Source organism: Salvelinus fontinalis, chromosome 1, assembly GCF_029448725.1.
Source record: "Salvelinus fontinalis isolate EN_2023a chromosome 1, ASM2944872v1, whole genome shotgun sequence".
In the NCBI taxonomy this organism is placed as follows: Eukaryota; Metazoa; Chordata; class Actinopteri; order Salmoniformes; family Salmonidae; genus Salvelinus; species Salvelinus fontinalis.
Genome location: NC_074665.1, coordinates 49,645,698 through 49,661,890, shown reverse-complemented (window position 1 = coordinate 49,661,890; position 16,193 = coordinate 49,645,698). Strand labels below are relative to the sequence as shown.

Genomic DNA, 16,193 nt, shown 5'->3' with positions numbered 1-16,193 from the left:
GGGCGACGTCATCAGCACTCGTCGCACAAGTCTCCAGAAAACATGTATTTTGGTACCGAGAGGCACATTTCCATTATAACGTTGGAGGAAATACGTTCCTAGCATAAGGACCGTGTTTGCTGGCCTCATTAATGCTAGCCAGGAAGCTAATATTTAGAAAAAAAATACACTGCTCAAAAAAATAAAGGGAACACTTAAACAACACAACGTAATTCCAAGTCAATCACACTTCTGTGAAATCAAACTGTCCACTTAGGAAGCAACACTGATTGACAATACATTTCACATGCTGTTGTGCAAATGGAATAGACAAAAGGTGGAAATTATAGGCAATTAGCAAGACACCCCCAAAAAAGGAGTGATTCTGCAGGTGGTGATCACAGACCACTTCTCAGTTCCTATGCTTCCTGGCTGATGTTTTGGTCACTTTTGAATGCTGGCGGTGCTCTCACTCTAGTGGTAGCATGAGACGGAGTCTACAACCCACACAAGTGGCTCAGGTAGTGCAGTTCATCCAGGATGGCACATCAATGCGAGCTGTGGCAAAAAGGTTTGCTGTGTCTGTCAGCGTAGTGTCCAGAGCATGGAGGCGCTACCAGGAGACAAGCCAGTACATCAGGAGACGTGGAGGAGGCCGTAGGAGGGCAACAACCCAGCAGCAGGACCGCTACCTCCGCCTTTGTGCAAGGAGGTGCACTGCCAGCGCCCTGCAAAATGACCTCCAGCAGGCCACAAATGTGCATGTGTCTGCTCAAAATGACCTCCAGCAGGCCATTTCACAGAAGTGATTTGATTTCACAGAAGTGTGATTGACTTGGAGTTACATTGTGTTGTTTAAGTGTTCCCTTTATTTTTTTGAGCAGTGTATTATTTTTGTTCCATTTAGCAGACGCAAAAAAGTAGCGAGTGCATACATTTTTTCGTACTGGACCCCGTGGGAATCGAACCCACAACCCTGGCGTTGCAAGCAACATGCTCAACCAACTGAGCAACCCTTTTGCAATCTGTTTAGCATTGCTTGCTAGCTACAGTAGTTAGCTACTGCCATCAGTTGTGTGATTATCATATTTTGCCTATTCCACTGTTTGTAGAATGCATACTGGCATTTGAATATACCGTGGGAAAAGGTAATCCAGACACACTGTAGATACATTTAAACGTAGATGTAGATGCATGATGTGTTTGGAATTCCATTATCAAAACTCAATGATCAGAATACTAGTAGGCCGTCACTGTAAATAAGAATTTGTTCTTAACTGACTTGCCTAGTTCAATAAAAAATATATAAAAAATATTATAATAAAATATTAAAGCTGCATGAACTGTCAAGTCTAGACACGGCCTGCCCCGCAATCGAAACTTACTGGGGAGAAATAAGATCTAACATTGGAAAAATAATGTGATTTGACATAGAACAAACATTCATTTCTTTGTACTTGGGTGAAATACCAGATAACTTACACAATAGAGAAAAGTACCTCTTGAAGGTCCTACTGGCAGCCAGTAAAAAGGCTATCACTAGGAAATGGCTACAAAAAGACCCTCCCACAGTGACACAATGGATAGACATTGTAGAAGAAATACACCACATGGAGCGCATGACCTTTGCTTTAAGAACTCAACAAGAGAGAGGTCAGGACTACTGGGAGAAATGGGTTTCATACTTGGAAAAGGTCTAATTCAAAGATGCTAATGTAACTAATATGATGATGAAGGTATGAAGTGCACTGTAACTGCCAGATCATTTTTGTTCTTTTATTTTACTTTATTTGTACTTTCTTTGTGTTCCTACAATAAAAACAAAGTATAAAAAAAAGTCTAGACACGGCCTGTGTTATTTCTAGTCTATGAGACCAGGCTGCCTAGGAGAAATCGGCACACAATGCTTGACTGATCACCTCCTCAGCCAGATCTGAACACATTCCGACCACAACGCTACTTTTGTTCATCTAGACCTGCCTATTTAATGCGATCTTCGTATTCTTGTAGAAGAAGTCGCATCTAAGTGTCGACACAGCTTACAGTACATTCAGAAAGTATTCAGACCCCTTCCCATTTTCCACATTTTGGTACGTTAAGGCCTTACTGTAAAACTTTTAAAAATTGAGCTTAGGTGCATCTTGTTTCCATTGATCATCCTTGAGATGTTTCTACAACTTGATTGGAATCCACATGTGGTAAATTCAATTGATTGGACATGACTTAGAAAGGCACACCTGTCCATAGTCCCACAATCGACAGTTCATGGCAGCGCAAAAACCAAGTCATGAGGTCGAAAGAATTGTCCGTAGAGCTCCAAGTCAGGATTGTGTTGAGGCACAGATCTGGTGAAGGGTACCAAAATATTTCTGCAGCATTGAAGGTCCCCAAGAACACAGTGACCTCCATTCTTAAATGGAAGAAGTTTGGAACCACCAAGACTCTTCCCAGAGGTGGCCGCCCGGCCAAACTGAGCAATAGAGGGAGAAGGGCCTTGGTCAGGAAGGTGACCAAGAACCCAATGGTCACTCTGACAGAGCTCCAGAGTTCCTCTGTGGAGATGGGAGAACCTTCCAGAAGGGCAAAAATCTCTGCAGCACTCCACCAATAAGGCCTTTATGGTAGAGTGGCCAGATGGAAGCCACTCCTCAGTAAAAGGTGCATGATAGCCCGCTTGGAGTTTGCTAAAAGGCACCTAAAGGACTTTCAGACCATGAGAAACAAGATTCTCTGGTCTGATGAAACCAAGATTGAACTCTTTGGCCTGAATGCCAAGCGTCATGTCTGGAGGAAACCTCCCACCATCCCTACGGTGAAGCATGGTGGTGTCGGCATCAGGTTGTGGGGATGTTTTTTAGCGGCAGGGACTGGGAGACTAGTCAGAATCAGTGACAATTTTAGCATGTACATTTTGGTGGGGCAAACTCCCCTAAAAATATATTTCAGATGCATGCCAGCAAAGCCACTACACAATACATTCATTGCACTATAACGGCGACAAGCGGTGCCCACAAACTGTTAGAGCCTACATAAAGCTGTCCCAACAGCAGAGCTTTCTTTCCAGCACAATGGAGTGAATCCTTACCACCACTACATCTGGCTATCAGCGGAGCCTTGTCTGGTAGCGAAACAATTAATTCAGCCTCGAAAACTGCCTCTTTTTTTTTTTTAAACATAGCTGATATGGCTGACCATATCTTCCTGGCATATTACATAATTTATGCAGCAGCATATAACACATTTTTGGACTCACCCTATTGTGCGCGGCGATCCTTCGTTGGCAAATTTTGTCATCAACGAAAGATTTTACAATTCTGAGTTGGATGGCCAGTTGAAATGCTTGCGGTTAGCCACTGTCACCGATTCCTTCCATACAACTAATTGTTGAATTTGCGATTTCCAACTTGTTGTGTACTGTTTATGTCCAATGAGCACTGATACATTTTATCTATCATTTATCTTCATTATTTATCTTCAAATGAGAGGATTAAAAAGGATTTGCCAGTAGATTGTCTACTTGACTTACAAGCCAAGCTTGTAGCATCATAACCAATAATATTTGAGGCTGTAATCTCTGCCAAAGGTGCTTCAACAAAGTACTGAGTAAAGAAGGGTCTGAATCCTAATGTAAATGTGATATTAGCGGTTTTTTATTTTTAATACATTTGCAAAAAATTCTAAACACGTTTTTGCTTTGTCATTAGGGGTAGTAAATGTGATATTTCCATTTTTAATACATTTGCAAAAAAATCTAAAAACGTGTTTTTGCTTTGTCATTAGGGGGCATTGTGTGTAAATTGATATTGGGAAAAAACAATTTAATCCATTTTAGAATAAGGCTGTAACGTAACAAAATGTGGGAAAAGTTAAGGGGTCTGAATGCTTTCCAAATGAGGCAGCACCCTCAGCTGAAACATGATACTTTCATTTTGAGATCTACTTAAAATAGGGAATGCCCCAACATATCCAATAGCAGCCAAGGTTCATCTACACCCTATTCTCAAATAACAATTTAAAATTAAAGAGCAAAGAGAAAAGATTGTAAGTTAGGAGACACACAAATGTAACACGTCGACAATAATTAATTATCTGTGATTGTGCAATAGACCACACAGGCTTACAGTCACTCGATTTTGGGTTGGGAGGATTCTTGAAACTTCTGCAGCTCAAATACCTTTGGTGTCCCCAGAGAATAAATCAAATGCATTATTCAGTTTGTATACACTCACTAGGTCAATTTTGTGAACAGTTTAAGTATGAAAAATGACATCAATATTTTTGCGCAGTTGCATATCGGGGTTGTTTTTCCCAGCAGCTCGAACACTGAATGATAACATGTATTGTAAGTAGTAATGATAACATGTAAGTAGTGGAAATCTATTTAGAGTTTATTTCCCACGATGTTACCAATTTTCGCATAGGCCTATAACAATAATATTGATCACGAGTCACGGATGAACATGTTTTATGCATTGTTACTCACCAACTGCCCTGTGAAGGAAAAGTTGTCCTTGGTTTTTGCAAAAGTTTCACTGGCTTGGAAAAAAATACATTCGACCGAAGAGGCTGAGAGCCAAATGCAATCCTCGAAAACATTATCTAAGAAATCTTTTAAAAAATGTGTTTATACAATATTAAAAACCAAACGAAAGGCTGCAGTTAAAACCGACCCTGGTGATGCAGGGGAAATGTATGTTGTTTGACACTGATTGGTCGGATTGGAATGCCTTCCAGCCTTCGATAATATCGCCTTAAAATAACAGTATAATAAACGCGTATATTGAGATGACAGATTTTGTTACATAAATTACAGTAGATGAACTTTGTTCCCAGGTTGTGCGTTACGCTTCACTGACCTGCAGGTGACACAAATGTACAGGGTGTAATCAGTTTCTATTATTTGCTTTCTTTTGTGTAGAAAGCAAGCAAGCAAGCGTCTAGGGCTTGAAAACACCCATACAAATGTTTTTAAAAACGTTTGATCCGTGTACGGTTCATTAAATCGATATCCGAACTTAAACAACTACGACGGATAATCATTTCGACTGCATGAATGAATGTTTCTTGTGTCAACCACAGTACTTAAAAACTTAGAGAAGGGACTGCAACAGGATGTGTGCTAGCTGTTTTAATCATTTTTTGTAATGATCTTTTTATTATAATGTTATTTTATTTTAACGGGGGTTACATAGACAACCAACAAAAAACTGCACCACACAGGCTAAGTACAATAAAATATATAAGGATACAGTAAAAATCTAGGCTGTATCACATCCGGCCGTGATTGGGAGTCCATTTGGCAGCGCATAATTGGCCCAGCGTCGTCCGGGGTAGGACGTCAATGTAAATATGATGAACTGACTTGCCTAGTTAAATAAAGGTTAAATAACATTTAAAAAACATGATACAAAAAGGCAGTCATAAAATGGAGAATATATATATATATATAAACATCACAATTATAACACGGGGCATTTATGGGAGGTTTTCTACATAGTACCACAATGGAGACCAGATTTTCCAAAATGTATCAGACTTCTCGTGTAAATTAAAGCTAAATGTCTCTAGCTGTAGAATAGCAGAAGCTTGAGAAAGCTACATTCACCCAGATGGTACTTCAAGTATGGAACATAATAACAATATGCATTTTTTGGCTAAGTAAACAAGGGTATTGAACAGAGTTCAGAGTCAGGGTCAAACACCGAGCTACAATCAAAGTAGAGCAAATATAAATTCAGTGAAAAAGCAAATTGTCTACCCAAGATCTTCTGGATGTGTAAATTAATATCGTTCCAATAAGACTGGATTCTGCAACAGTACATGAAGTTCCAGTATCCTGTTTACATTTGAAACATAAATGTGATGCATTGGAAAACATTCTGTGAAGGCCGACAGGTGTAAAGTAGGTTCAATGAAAAAAAATTAAATGCAGTTATTGTATGCTTATGGAGGTGCATTTGGGGAGACCCTTTTGCAGATAGAAGCCCATTCTTCCTCACCGAATGCATGTTCAATGTCTCTCTCCCAAACATGTCTCAACGCATCATAGGATGAGACACTTTTGTTTAATAAAATATAATAGTAGGATTCGTAAATAGTTTTTCAACCAGTCATTTCAAAATGTAGTTTATCGACTTTCTTCTGACTCTTATATGAAGTGTCTAAGTTGTAGATCAGGGGTGTCAAACATACGGCCCGCGGGCCGGAACCGGCCCCCAAGGAGGTTCGATCAGGCCCGCAGGATAATTTGAAAGTGGAAAAAATGCATAAAAGACATGGAATTAATATTTTTAATTCGCTGCAATTCTGCTGTTCCCACATGCTTCAAAAGGGCCACTATTGTTCCTGTTCCCAAGAAAGCTAAGGTAACTGAGCTAAACGACTATCGCCCCGTAGCACTCACTTCCGTCATCATGAAGTGCTTTGAGAGACTAGTCAAGGATCATATCACCTCCACCCTACCTGACACCCTAGACCCACTCCAATTTGCTTACCGCCCTAATAGGTCCATAGATGACGCAATCGCAATCACACTGCACACTGCCCGAACCCATCTGGACAAGAGGAATACCAATGTAAGAATGCTGTTCATCGATTACAGCTCGGCGTTTAACACCATAGTACCCTCCAAACTCTGAGACCCTGGGTCTCGACCCTGCCCTGTGCAACTGGGTCCTGGACTTTCTGACGGGATGCCCCCAGGGGGTGAGGGTAGGAAACAACATCTCCACCCCGCTGATCCTCAACACTGGGGCCCCACAAGGGTGCGTTCTCAGCCCTCTCCTGTACTCCCTGTTCACCCATGACTGCGTGGCCATGCACACCTCCAACTCAATCATCAAGTTTGCAGACGACACTACAGTGGTAGGCTTGATTACCAACAACGACGAGACGGCCTACAGCGAGGAGGTGAGGGCCCTCGGTGTGTGGTGTCAGGAAAATAACCTCACACTCAACGTCAACAAAACAAAGGAGATGATCATGGACTTCAGGAAACAGCAGAGGGAGCACCCCCCTATCCACATCGATGGGACAGTAGTGGAGAAGGTGGAAAGTTTTAAGTTCCTCGGCGTACACATCACTGACAAACTGAAATGGTCCGCCCACACAGACAGTGTGGTGAAGAAGGCGCAACAGCTCATCTCATATGTATATACTTGTACTCTATACCATCTACTGCATCATGCCTATGCCACATGGCCATCACTCATCCATATATTTATATGTACATATTCTTATTCATTCCTTTACACTTTTGTGTAAAAGCTAGTTGTTGTGAAATTGTTAGATGACTTGTTAGATATTACTGCACTAGAGGCTGTATCACAACCGGCCGTGATTGGGAGTCTCATAGGGCGGCACACAATTGGCCCAGCGTCGTCCGGGTTTGGCCAGTGTAGGCCGTCGTTGTAAATAAGAATTTGTTCTTAACTGACTTGTCTAGTTAAATAAAGGTTAGGAAAAAAGAAGCACAAGCATTTCACTACACTCGCATCTGCTAACCATGTGTATGTGACCAATAAAATTTGATTTGACCCTGATAGGTTGACTGATAACCTGAACCAGGTTGCAGGCACAGGTTACAGTTTGAAGCTTTTTCTTGAGTGGGCAGCTTGATGAAAGCCAGTCAATATTGAAATCATTCAGAAAATATACCTCTCTGTTGATATCACATACATTATCAAGCCTTTCACATATATTGTCCAGCAGACTTAGAAGCATTTCTGTGTTGGATAGCCATAGCCAGTTAGCTAACACAGTATCCCTCTCTGTTTGAGCCGGGTGTTTGAGAAGGCTAAACTAGCTAACGTTAGCTGCATTTGCTAGCTAAGTGAAAGTGAAAGTGAAAAAAATACAACAAAACATAGCTAGCTTTCTCTCTCTTGCTTCTCCTCCATTTTTGAAGAAATGTATTTGTTAACTGTTCAACTATTGTCTTTCTCTCTGTGAGTCAACTACTCACCACATTTTATGCAATGCAGTGCTAGCTAGCTGTAGCTTATACTTCCAGTACTATATTCATTATCTGATCCTTTGATTGGGTGGACAACATGTCAGTTCCTGCTGCAAGAGCTCTGATAGGTTGGAGGACGTCCTCCAGAATTTGTCATAATTATTGTTTAAGTCTGTGGAAGGGGGTGAGAAGCATGAGCCTCCTAGGTTTGTATTGAAGTCATTGTACCCAGAGGGAGACGGAAACTAGCTGTCCTCCGGCTACACCATGGTGCTACACTACAGAGTGTAGTTGAGGCTACTGTAGACCTTCATTGTTTTAATCAATTATTTGGGTACATGTGAATATATTTTGTATAGTTTAATCTAAAAAGGACAACTTTTAATGTTTCACTATTTTATTGTTATGAAATTCAATGAGGAGGATGGTCCTCCCTTTCCTCCTCTGAGGTACCTCCACTGATGGAGCTGTATTACTTGTATATCACAGAAATGCAATTAAAAAACATATATATATATAATAAAACAGAGTTGCCACTAAAACACATGGCAGCACTAACTAGCTCTGTTGTGTTTACAAGGTATCCCGGGACCTCTTGAAATGGACCATCATTGTAGTTTACTATATTATTAAATAGTATTGACAAGCCACCAGCTCATCCCCAATCTTTTTGGGGGCATACATCCTCTGCCAAGTGATTGGTTATTCCTTTGCCTGCGAAATAATAATATGGTACACCAAAAAGTAAACAATGTTAAGAAAACCATTTGAAGTCAGCCAGTTTCAGAGATACAGTACATGTAGGACATGTTCAACACTCCTACATCCAACTTCATACTACCACTTATCCTCTTCCTGCTATCCCTAGTCAATCTTATTCATAGCATGTCTTGTGCTGCAAAAGTCAGTATCATTTCCAAAATAAATGTCTCTCCACTCTACAAAAGATTTGTATCCCTACTTTGTGAGTTGTGTGTTGGTGGTTCTACCACACGGTAAGTAGTGCATCACATGCAGTAGCCAAGGGACACAGCTTGAAAGTAGATGTAGTAAGCCTGCCCTTGCCAGTACCCTCTCCACTACCAAGACCCTTGCAGTGCCTCCTCATGGCAACACATATGTAACTAGCTAATTTATGACTCAGGCTAAACTGCTTGTGATCTTTCAGCAGCAGCAGTGGGCTACAGAGGTGTCATGTGCATGCCCACTGGCATGTGAACCCGCCCAACCACTTCCCTAGCTATGGGTTCTTAAAGAGTAGGGTTATTGTAGGTATACATGTTATATAAAGAAACGATGTATCTGCAAATAAGCCTATAATGTCATATCTATGGTCTAGACTGGATTTTGTCAATACTAATATGTTGGTATGTGGATAAGGCAATGGAACTTAGATGTAAGAAGTGAGGGTTGTGTGAGAAATTGGGTTTAGGTGCAAGTTTGCTGCCAAGCTGATGTGTGGCAGTAAATGACTGCTTTCTTGATTTACAAGGACATGACATTCAGGAGATGTTGCCCTGCATCTCAATTTTTTCTTTCAATCTATTTTAAGCTGCAGGGAGGAAGAGGCCTTTTCCCTAGAGAGGGTTTATAGCAAGATAAAGTGGTGCTTGCAGCTGACTCTCTTCCTGCAGTGGTGGCCTCTGTGCAGCAGCTGACCCCGCTCCACCAGCAAATCCTTCAGCAGCAGGTTCTGAAGGACACGTTTTCCTGCGCTGTATGCAGAGGTGACTGATCTCTGACATTCTCACTGACTGCCACACTGAAATCAGTGGGTAGGTCTCACTGTAATCTTTTGTAATTTGCATTTCATTTAGCTGATAGTCCTTGCACGACCAGCCGGACATGTGTTACACACAGGCTTATCAGCATTAGAGACAAGGACTATAGAAAGTATAGTACTTTGCTTCCTGTGGAGCATAAGGCAGCAACAAGCATTTGCAACTTTTTCAGCTTCCCCCCAAGACAGGCTCATGGTCTTCAGTCCTTTGTCGTTGAATTAGAACTAGGTGTTAAAGTTGAAAGGAAATCCAAACCATGTTGTCCTGACTCATTTGGTCAAGGCCAGTTGAAAGTAGGCTCAGTAAAGTGTTCCATTCAGAAACCAGGTCATATAGACATAACAGGACTTTCATTTATACCTTTGTTCTTACACATGTATGGGGTGATCACAGCAGAGCAGTAGTTACTGAAGTTATCACACTCAAGGATAAAGTTCTTAACAGAAAAATCATGGAAAACATACAAACATATAATGTATTCACACCAACTGACATAACTAACTCTTGCGTTTGCCATATCAACAGAATTGATTGAAATGTATTTCAGTGCAGCTCATACAAACAAAAACAGTACCACAAAATAAAATACAAAATATCCACAAAAGCATTAATATTTGATGATTGTGGGCCTCTGTACATACTAATGTCAAGTGCTAACCAGAAAAGTATTGTCCTCACTATAGTGCCTGTGGGAGGAAGCTACCAGACTATTGAGACGCAGCCACAGTGTGTGTCCTCAAGATAATGAGGTGTTGAAGGTGCCCCCCAGGGGTCATCAGGAGGCGAAGGGAGAGAAGTCCTTGCTGGCGAACATGAAGACATTGCTCGGTTTTTGCTGAAACAGGAACTGCAAGAAGTCGGCCATCGTTGCGCTGGTGCTGTCGCATGTACGAGACATGTTCCGCCTTCAACTCCTCCTGTAACACACACACACGTCAGGTCATGTTGGACACTTAGAGGTTAGTGGTTTAAGAAGGGGCTATGTAAGAGTAGGGGGTAATGGTAGAGTGTAGGGAAACACTAATATCACCTTTCTGTCCAGGAACTTGGAGTGCATCTGCATGTCCTCCTCACACACCAGATCCCTCTTCTCAAACACTGGCTTATTGTCTCTCAACTCTGACACACAACACACATAACATTTAAATAGGGGAACATTCCTAATAGTGTGTGTTCCTGTGTATGTGTAGGAGCCTCATGTTGACGGGAGAACACACCTGCATTCGGCTCCCCAGGTGCCTAAACAGGAACATGATATGACATCACACAGGGAGAAAGAGATGGCAGAAGCAGTGGTGCCCTGTATGTCCCAGGTTCCCCTGGTGTAGGCCAGGTTACTGTAAAACCACTTTGTGACAACGGCTGATGTAAAAAATATATATAATTTTGATTGATTGATTGTATAAGGAGAAGTTGTGTCCTCTTACCCGTCAGGCAGGAAGTAACAGTGCCAACACTGCCAAGTGGCTGGGATGTCCTCCACTGAGTCCACCGTCCTCTCCACCCCAAAACACCACCATCTGCTGTCTGCACCCCAGCTCCCTCTGACCACAGTTAGACGTGTCTGGGAACGAGATGAAATCAAACAACTGAGAACACACATCAACTTCGTAGGGCAGGTAACACTTATCGCTCAACAAACACACTTTCATGAGTAGGGCAGACTAAAACAACTGACACACACAGAAACACTCACATACAGTATGTGGAGGTTGAGAAGTGTGTGTCCTGGTGAAAGGAGGGGAAGGCCATGTTAGAGCCCTCACACACTAACCCCTTCAAAGAGGGCCGAGGGTATGACAGTCTGCATCCTCACTTCCCACACACAGGTTAGCGCCTTCAGATACATACCCTCTAACAGAGAACAATGGGAAACATTCCCTCTACACGCTTACCTCACACAGGTTAGCGCCTTCAGATACATACCCTCTAACAGAGCACAATGGGAAACATTCCCTCTGCACGCTTACCTCACACATAACACTGAGAAATATATCTCATAAGATTCTCGGTGCCGACTTTAAGCCTTTCTATGCAGAAATGATGACCGTGTGTGTTTGTGTGTGCTAATCCATTCCTGTGTGTGTTACCTGTAGGAAGTGGTATATCTGCTGCAGCAGCTCCGTGTCTATGAATGTTCTTCTCCACTGAAGATGTGTAGCATGTGAGGTATTGTAAGGGATTGTAATTCTGCATCCAATCTATTTAGTCCTACCTCAGGCCAACAACCTGAAAGGATGGGACACGACAACTTAACACACCCTGTAACTCTTCTGATGTCATGTCTCGTGTAACGGATGTGAAATGGCTAGCTAGTTAGCGGTGTTGCGCGCTAATAGCATTTCAATCGGTGACGTCACTTGCTCTGAGGCCTTGAAGTAGTGGTTCCCCTTGCTCTGCAAGAGCTGTGGCTTTTGTGGAGCGATGGGTAACGATGCTTCGTGGGTGACTGTTGTTGATGTGTGCAGAGGGTCCCTGGTTCGCGCAAGGGGACGGACTAAAGTTATACTGTTACATTGGTGCCGTGACCCGGATCACTGGTTGCTGCGGAAAAGGAGGAGGTCGAAAGGGGGGTGAGTGTAACGGATGTGAAATGGCTAGCTAGTTAGCGGTGGTGCACGCTAATAGCATTTCAATTGGTGATGTCACTTGCTCTGAGACCTTGAAGTAGTGGTTCCCCTTGCTCTGCAAGAGCCGTGGCTTTTGTGGAGCGATGGGTAACGATGCTTCGTGGGTGACTGCTGTTGATGTGAGCAGAGGGTCCCTGGTTCGCGCCCGGGTCGAGGGGACGGACTAAAGTTATACTGTTACACTCGCACACCCAAATATCTCTCTGCAGCTTACGTTCCATCCCTGAAGTAACCATTGCTACAAATGCTAAAAATACAATCTTACGGAAACATATATCACTTGTTGACATTCCCTCTGTGCTGGTACAGATCTACTACTCACACCACTCCTCTCAGGATCCCTCCTCCTTGACCCATCTTCCTCTACTTTCTTCACTGCCTCAGCATATGACAACTTCTGCACTACTCTAACCCTGGAAACCTCAACCTGTTTCTCTCGCATGTGACATTTCTGATCCACAGCCCCATGGGCATCCCTACAATTAACACATACCACTACTTTCCCCAATGCTACCTTTGTCTCATGCCCTTCTGCACTTCTCAAACCTCCCACCTACACACTGCTGCCACATGCCCATAAGCTTGACACCTGTAACAACGTAATGTATTCGGGACACAAGAGCTCGTACAGGATAACTTATATATCCTAACATCACTTTGTCGGGTAAAGACTCGTCAAAACTCAAAAGAACAGACAATGACTCTGTTTCACCACTCATATCACCCTGTCTGCGTCGCACCAAACGACAAGCATCACAAACACCAGGAATCTTCCCCTTCAGTTGGTAAACTTTTACATTTACTGCTACCCACAATTCACATTTCTTGCCCCCATTCATTTAACGCGGAGCGCCTTCTCCCTCTGACCAGCATAAACCCAAACAATTATCACAAGATCACTTCTGGTTACTCTCACCAATTCCACAGCACCCAACTCTGTTTTCACCCACCCTGAAACCACAAATAGATCAGCCAAAAGGCAAGGGTCCACTTTTTCCAAAAACTTCACTCCTACTGTCACAGACTCATCTTTATCCAGACCCTCGGTGCAAGCCTCGGGCTCTGAGAACTTCACCACACCTACCACCTCCAATATTTCGACCTCACTCACTTCCATTTCTCCACCTGTCTTCAGCTCACTTTGCTTACATTTTCTACTATTGTTCTTTAACAAACCATCTCCCTTTTTCCACCATTTTGAATCCCCTCAAGCTCACCCTCTTCCTCCCTCACCCTCTCTTAGACCTCCTCTGCCTGTCTTTTCCCCTCCATTCCTCCTAGGTATTCCAAGTATACTTCTCCTTATGATAATGCTGCACTTCTCCTGACATACATCTTGTTCTTGCTTTCTCAAGGGACGCCATTTAACCGGCTGTCACAATCAGCATGAACCCCTGTAGGATGTAGCGCTCATCAGTGCACCCCACTTATAAAGCAGCTGCTTCGTCTCGATGTTCTTCTTTATCAAAAGCTACCGCAACACTTTTCCATTTCAAAAAAGCACGCTCTTCCATCCACCACTCACCATCTTGCTTCCTGCTGGTATTCCATTCTAACTGATAAGTAATTGCACCCACCTAAATCAGTCCCTGATTAGAGGGGAACAATGAAAAAAGGCAGTGGAACTGGCTTCGAGGTCCAGAGTGTAGTTTGAGGGCTCTAATATATACAAAGCCATACCATGCAAGGCAGGGAATGGCAGAAGGGTTGTGCCTACCTATGTGTCTAGTGCCTACTGTCAACACTGCCAGCTTCAATTTCACCCAGTGGTGCAGGTGTAGTGGTGGCCATACACAGGAATACGCAGTATGCCCACCTATTTCCACAGATATACTCACCTATACTCACTAATTACCATTGAGAATAATTGAATATAGATCGTTATATTTTTCACCACCTTTCACCTCTGCCATTATTAGGTGGGAATGACCACCTATAGCTAGCTACGTACACCATATTGACAATTGTTGATAATTAATTCATACTCACCTGATGGCAGACATCCTTGTACACTGTACAGACAGGCACATACAACTGTTTGGTATGATTGCTAGCCAGTGATTGTCACGTTCTGACCTTAGTTCCTTTTTTATGTCTTTATTTTAGTTTGGTCAGGGAGTGAGTTGGGGTGGGCATTCTTTTTAATTTTTTAATTTTTATTTTATTTTTATAAATTTTATCCCCTTTTCTCCACAATTTTCGTGGTATCCAATCGCTAGTAATTACTATCTTGTTTCATCGCTACAACTCCCATACGGGCTCGGGAGAGACGAAGGTCGAAAGCCATGCGTCCTCCGAGGCAAAACCCAACCAAGCCGCACTGCTTCTTTAACACAGCGCGCCTCCAACCCGGAAGCCAGCCACACCAATGTGTCGGAGGAAACACCGTGCACCTGGCCCCCTTGGCTAGCGCGCACTGCGCCCAGCCCGCCACAGGAGTCGCTGGAGCGCGATGAGACAAGGAAATCCCTACCGGCCAAACCCTCCCAATCCCGGACGACGCTAGCCCAATTGTGCGTCGCCCCACGGACCTCCCGGTCGCGGCCGGCTGCGACAGAGCCTGGGGGCGAACCCAGAGACTCTGGTGGCGCAGTTAGCACTGCGATGCAGTGCCCTATACCACTGCGCCACCCGGGAGGCGGGGTGGGCATTCTATGTTGTTTTTCTATGTTTTGTTCTGTAGGTATTTTCTATGTGTTTGGCCTAGTATGGTTCTCAATCAGAGGCAGGTGTCAGTCGTTGTCTCTGATTCGGAGCCATATTTAGGTAGCCTGTTTTTCATTGTGTGTTATGGGTGATTATTTTCTGTTCTGTGTTTTGCTTCACCGTACAGGACTGTTCATTTGTCATTTTATTGTTTTTGTTCAGTGTTCAGTATTCTTATTAAAACAATATGCACACTTACCACGCTGCGTATTGGTCCTCCTCTTCTTCCACCCACGATGAGCGTCACAGTGATTTTAACATGTCAATCTTGGTTGGGCAAAAAAAAAAAAAAGTGGAATGCATGCTAGCAAAGCTACTACACAACACAACACTAAACAATACATTAATTGCACTATACCACTGCTCCACCTGGCTATCAGCGGAGCCTTGTCTGGCAGCGAAACAGTTCGTTCAGCCTCATTTACTGCCTTTAAAAAAACATAGCTTATATGGCCGACTTGCTTAAACAAATGTGGTTTCTAATGACAATTGAGATGTACAAACTATGCTATAAGGGGACAACAATTCAGAACATGTGCTGTTCTTACAGTGTTCTCCTGTGGTGGCTTATTTCTGCTTTACCAAATGAGGAGAGTTACAAACTTCACACACCAGTCAAGAGTTTTACTTAAACTACATCTTTAATAATAAGAGCTTTGCAATAGCATTTGACTTTCAATGATGCGCCATCTCTAATGAACCATTGAAAGTGACAACAGAAAAGTACAAAGATCTTTTATAGCCACGATACACCCCTCTCAACTTACATGACGAACCACAGATCTTAGGAACAGTTCACAAAGGGACTTTATAATTGAGAAAGGAGTATCCCTTAGCCAGATATCATTCCCTGTTAATTATCCTTCAGTTTGGTCCCTAAGACGACGTTCTAATCCCGTTCCTGGTACTTCATAGCACAAAAACACCATCTCATCCAATGGAATAAATCAATTGTCAACTCGATACTCCCATCTCAAGTAAACCCCTTCTTGCCCCCTCTCCTGGACAAATTCACTGAGGGGAGTGAGCCTCTAGGTCACATATGTCAGAGTCAAGGCCCGCGGGCCACATCCGGCCCGCGAGAAGGTTTTTTACGGCCCCTGGGATGATCTTGATTTATTATTAGAACCGGCCCGCAGACCG

General features: G+C 43.0%; 1 protein-coding gene across 1 annotated transcript in view; it reads right to left on the bottom strand.

Moving 5' to 3' along the window:
* The window catches only part of acsf2 (acyl-CoA synthetase family member 2), a gene marked incomplete at its 3' end in the record, with an annotated part of 37,437 nt that extends 32,397 nt beyond the window's left edge, over nt 1-5,040 (bottom strand). Inside the window, 1 exon segment of the mRNA XM_055925002.1 lies at nt 4,463-5,040. Coding sequence (XP_055780977.1) covers nt 4,463-4,575 — 113 coding nt within the window. The 5' untranslated portion in view covers nt 4,576-5,040.
* Nucleotides 5,041-16,193: the final 11,153 nt, after the last annotated feature.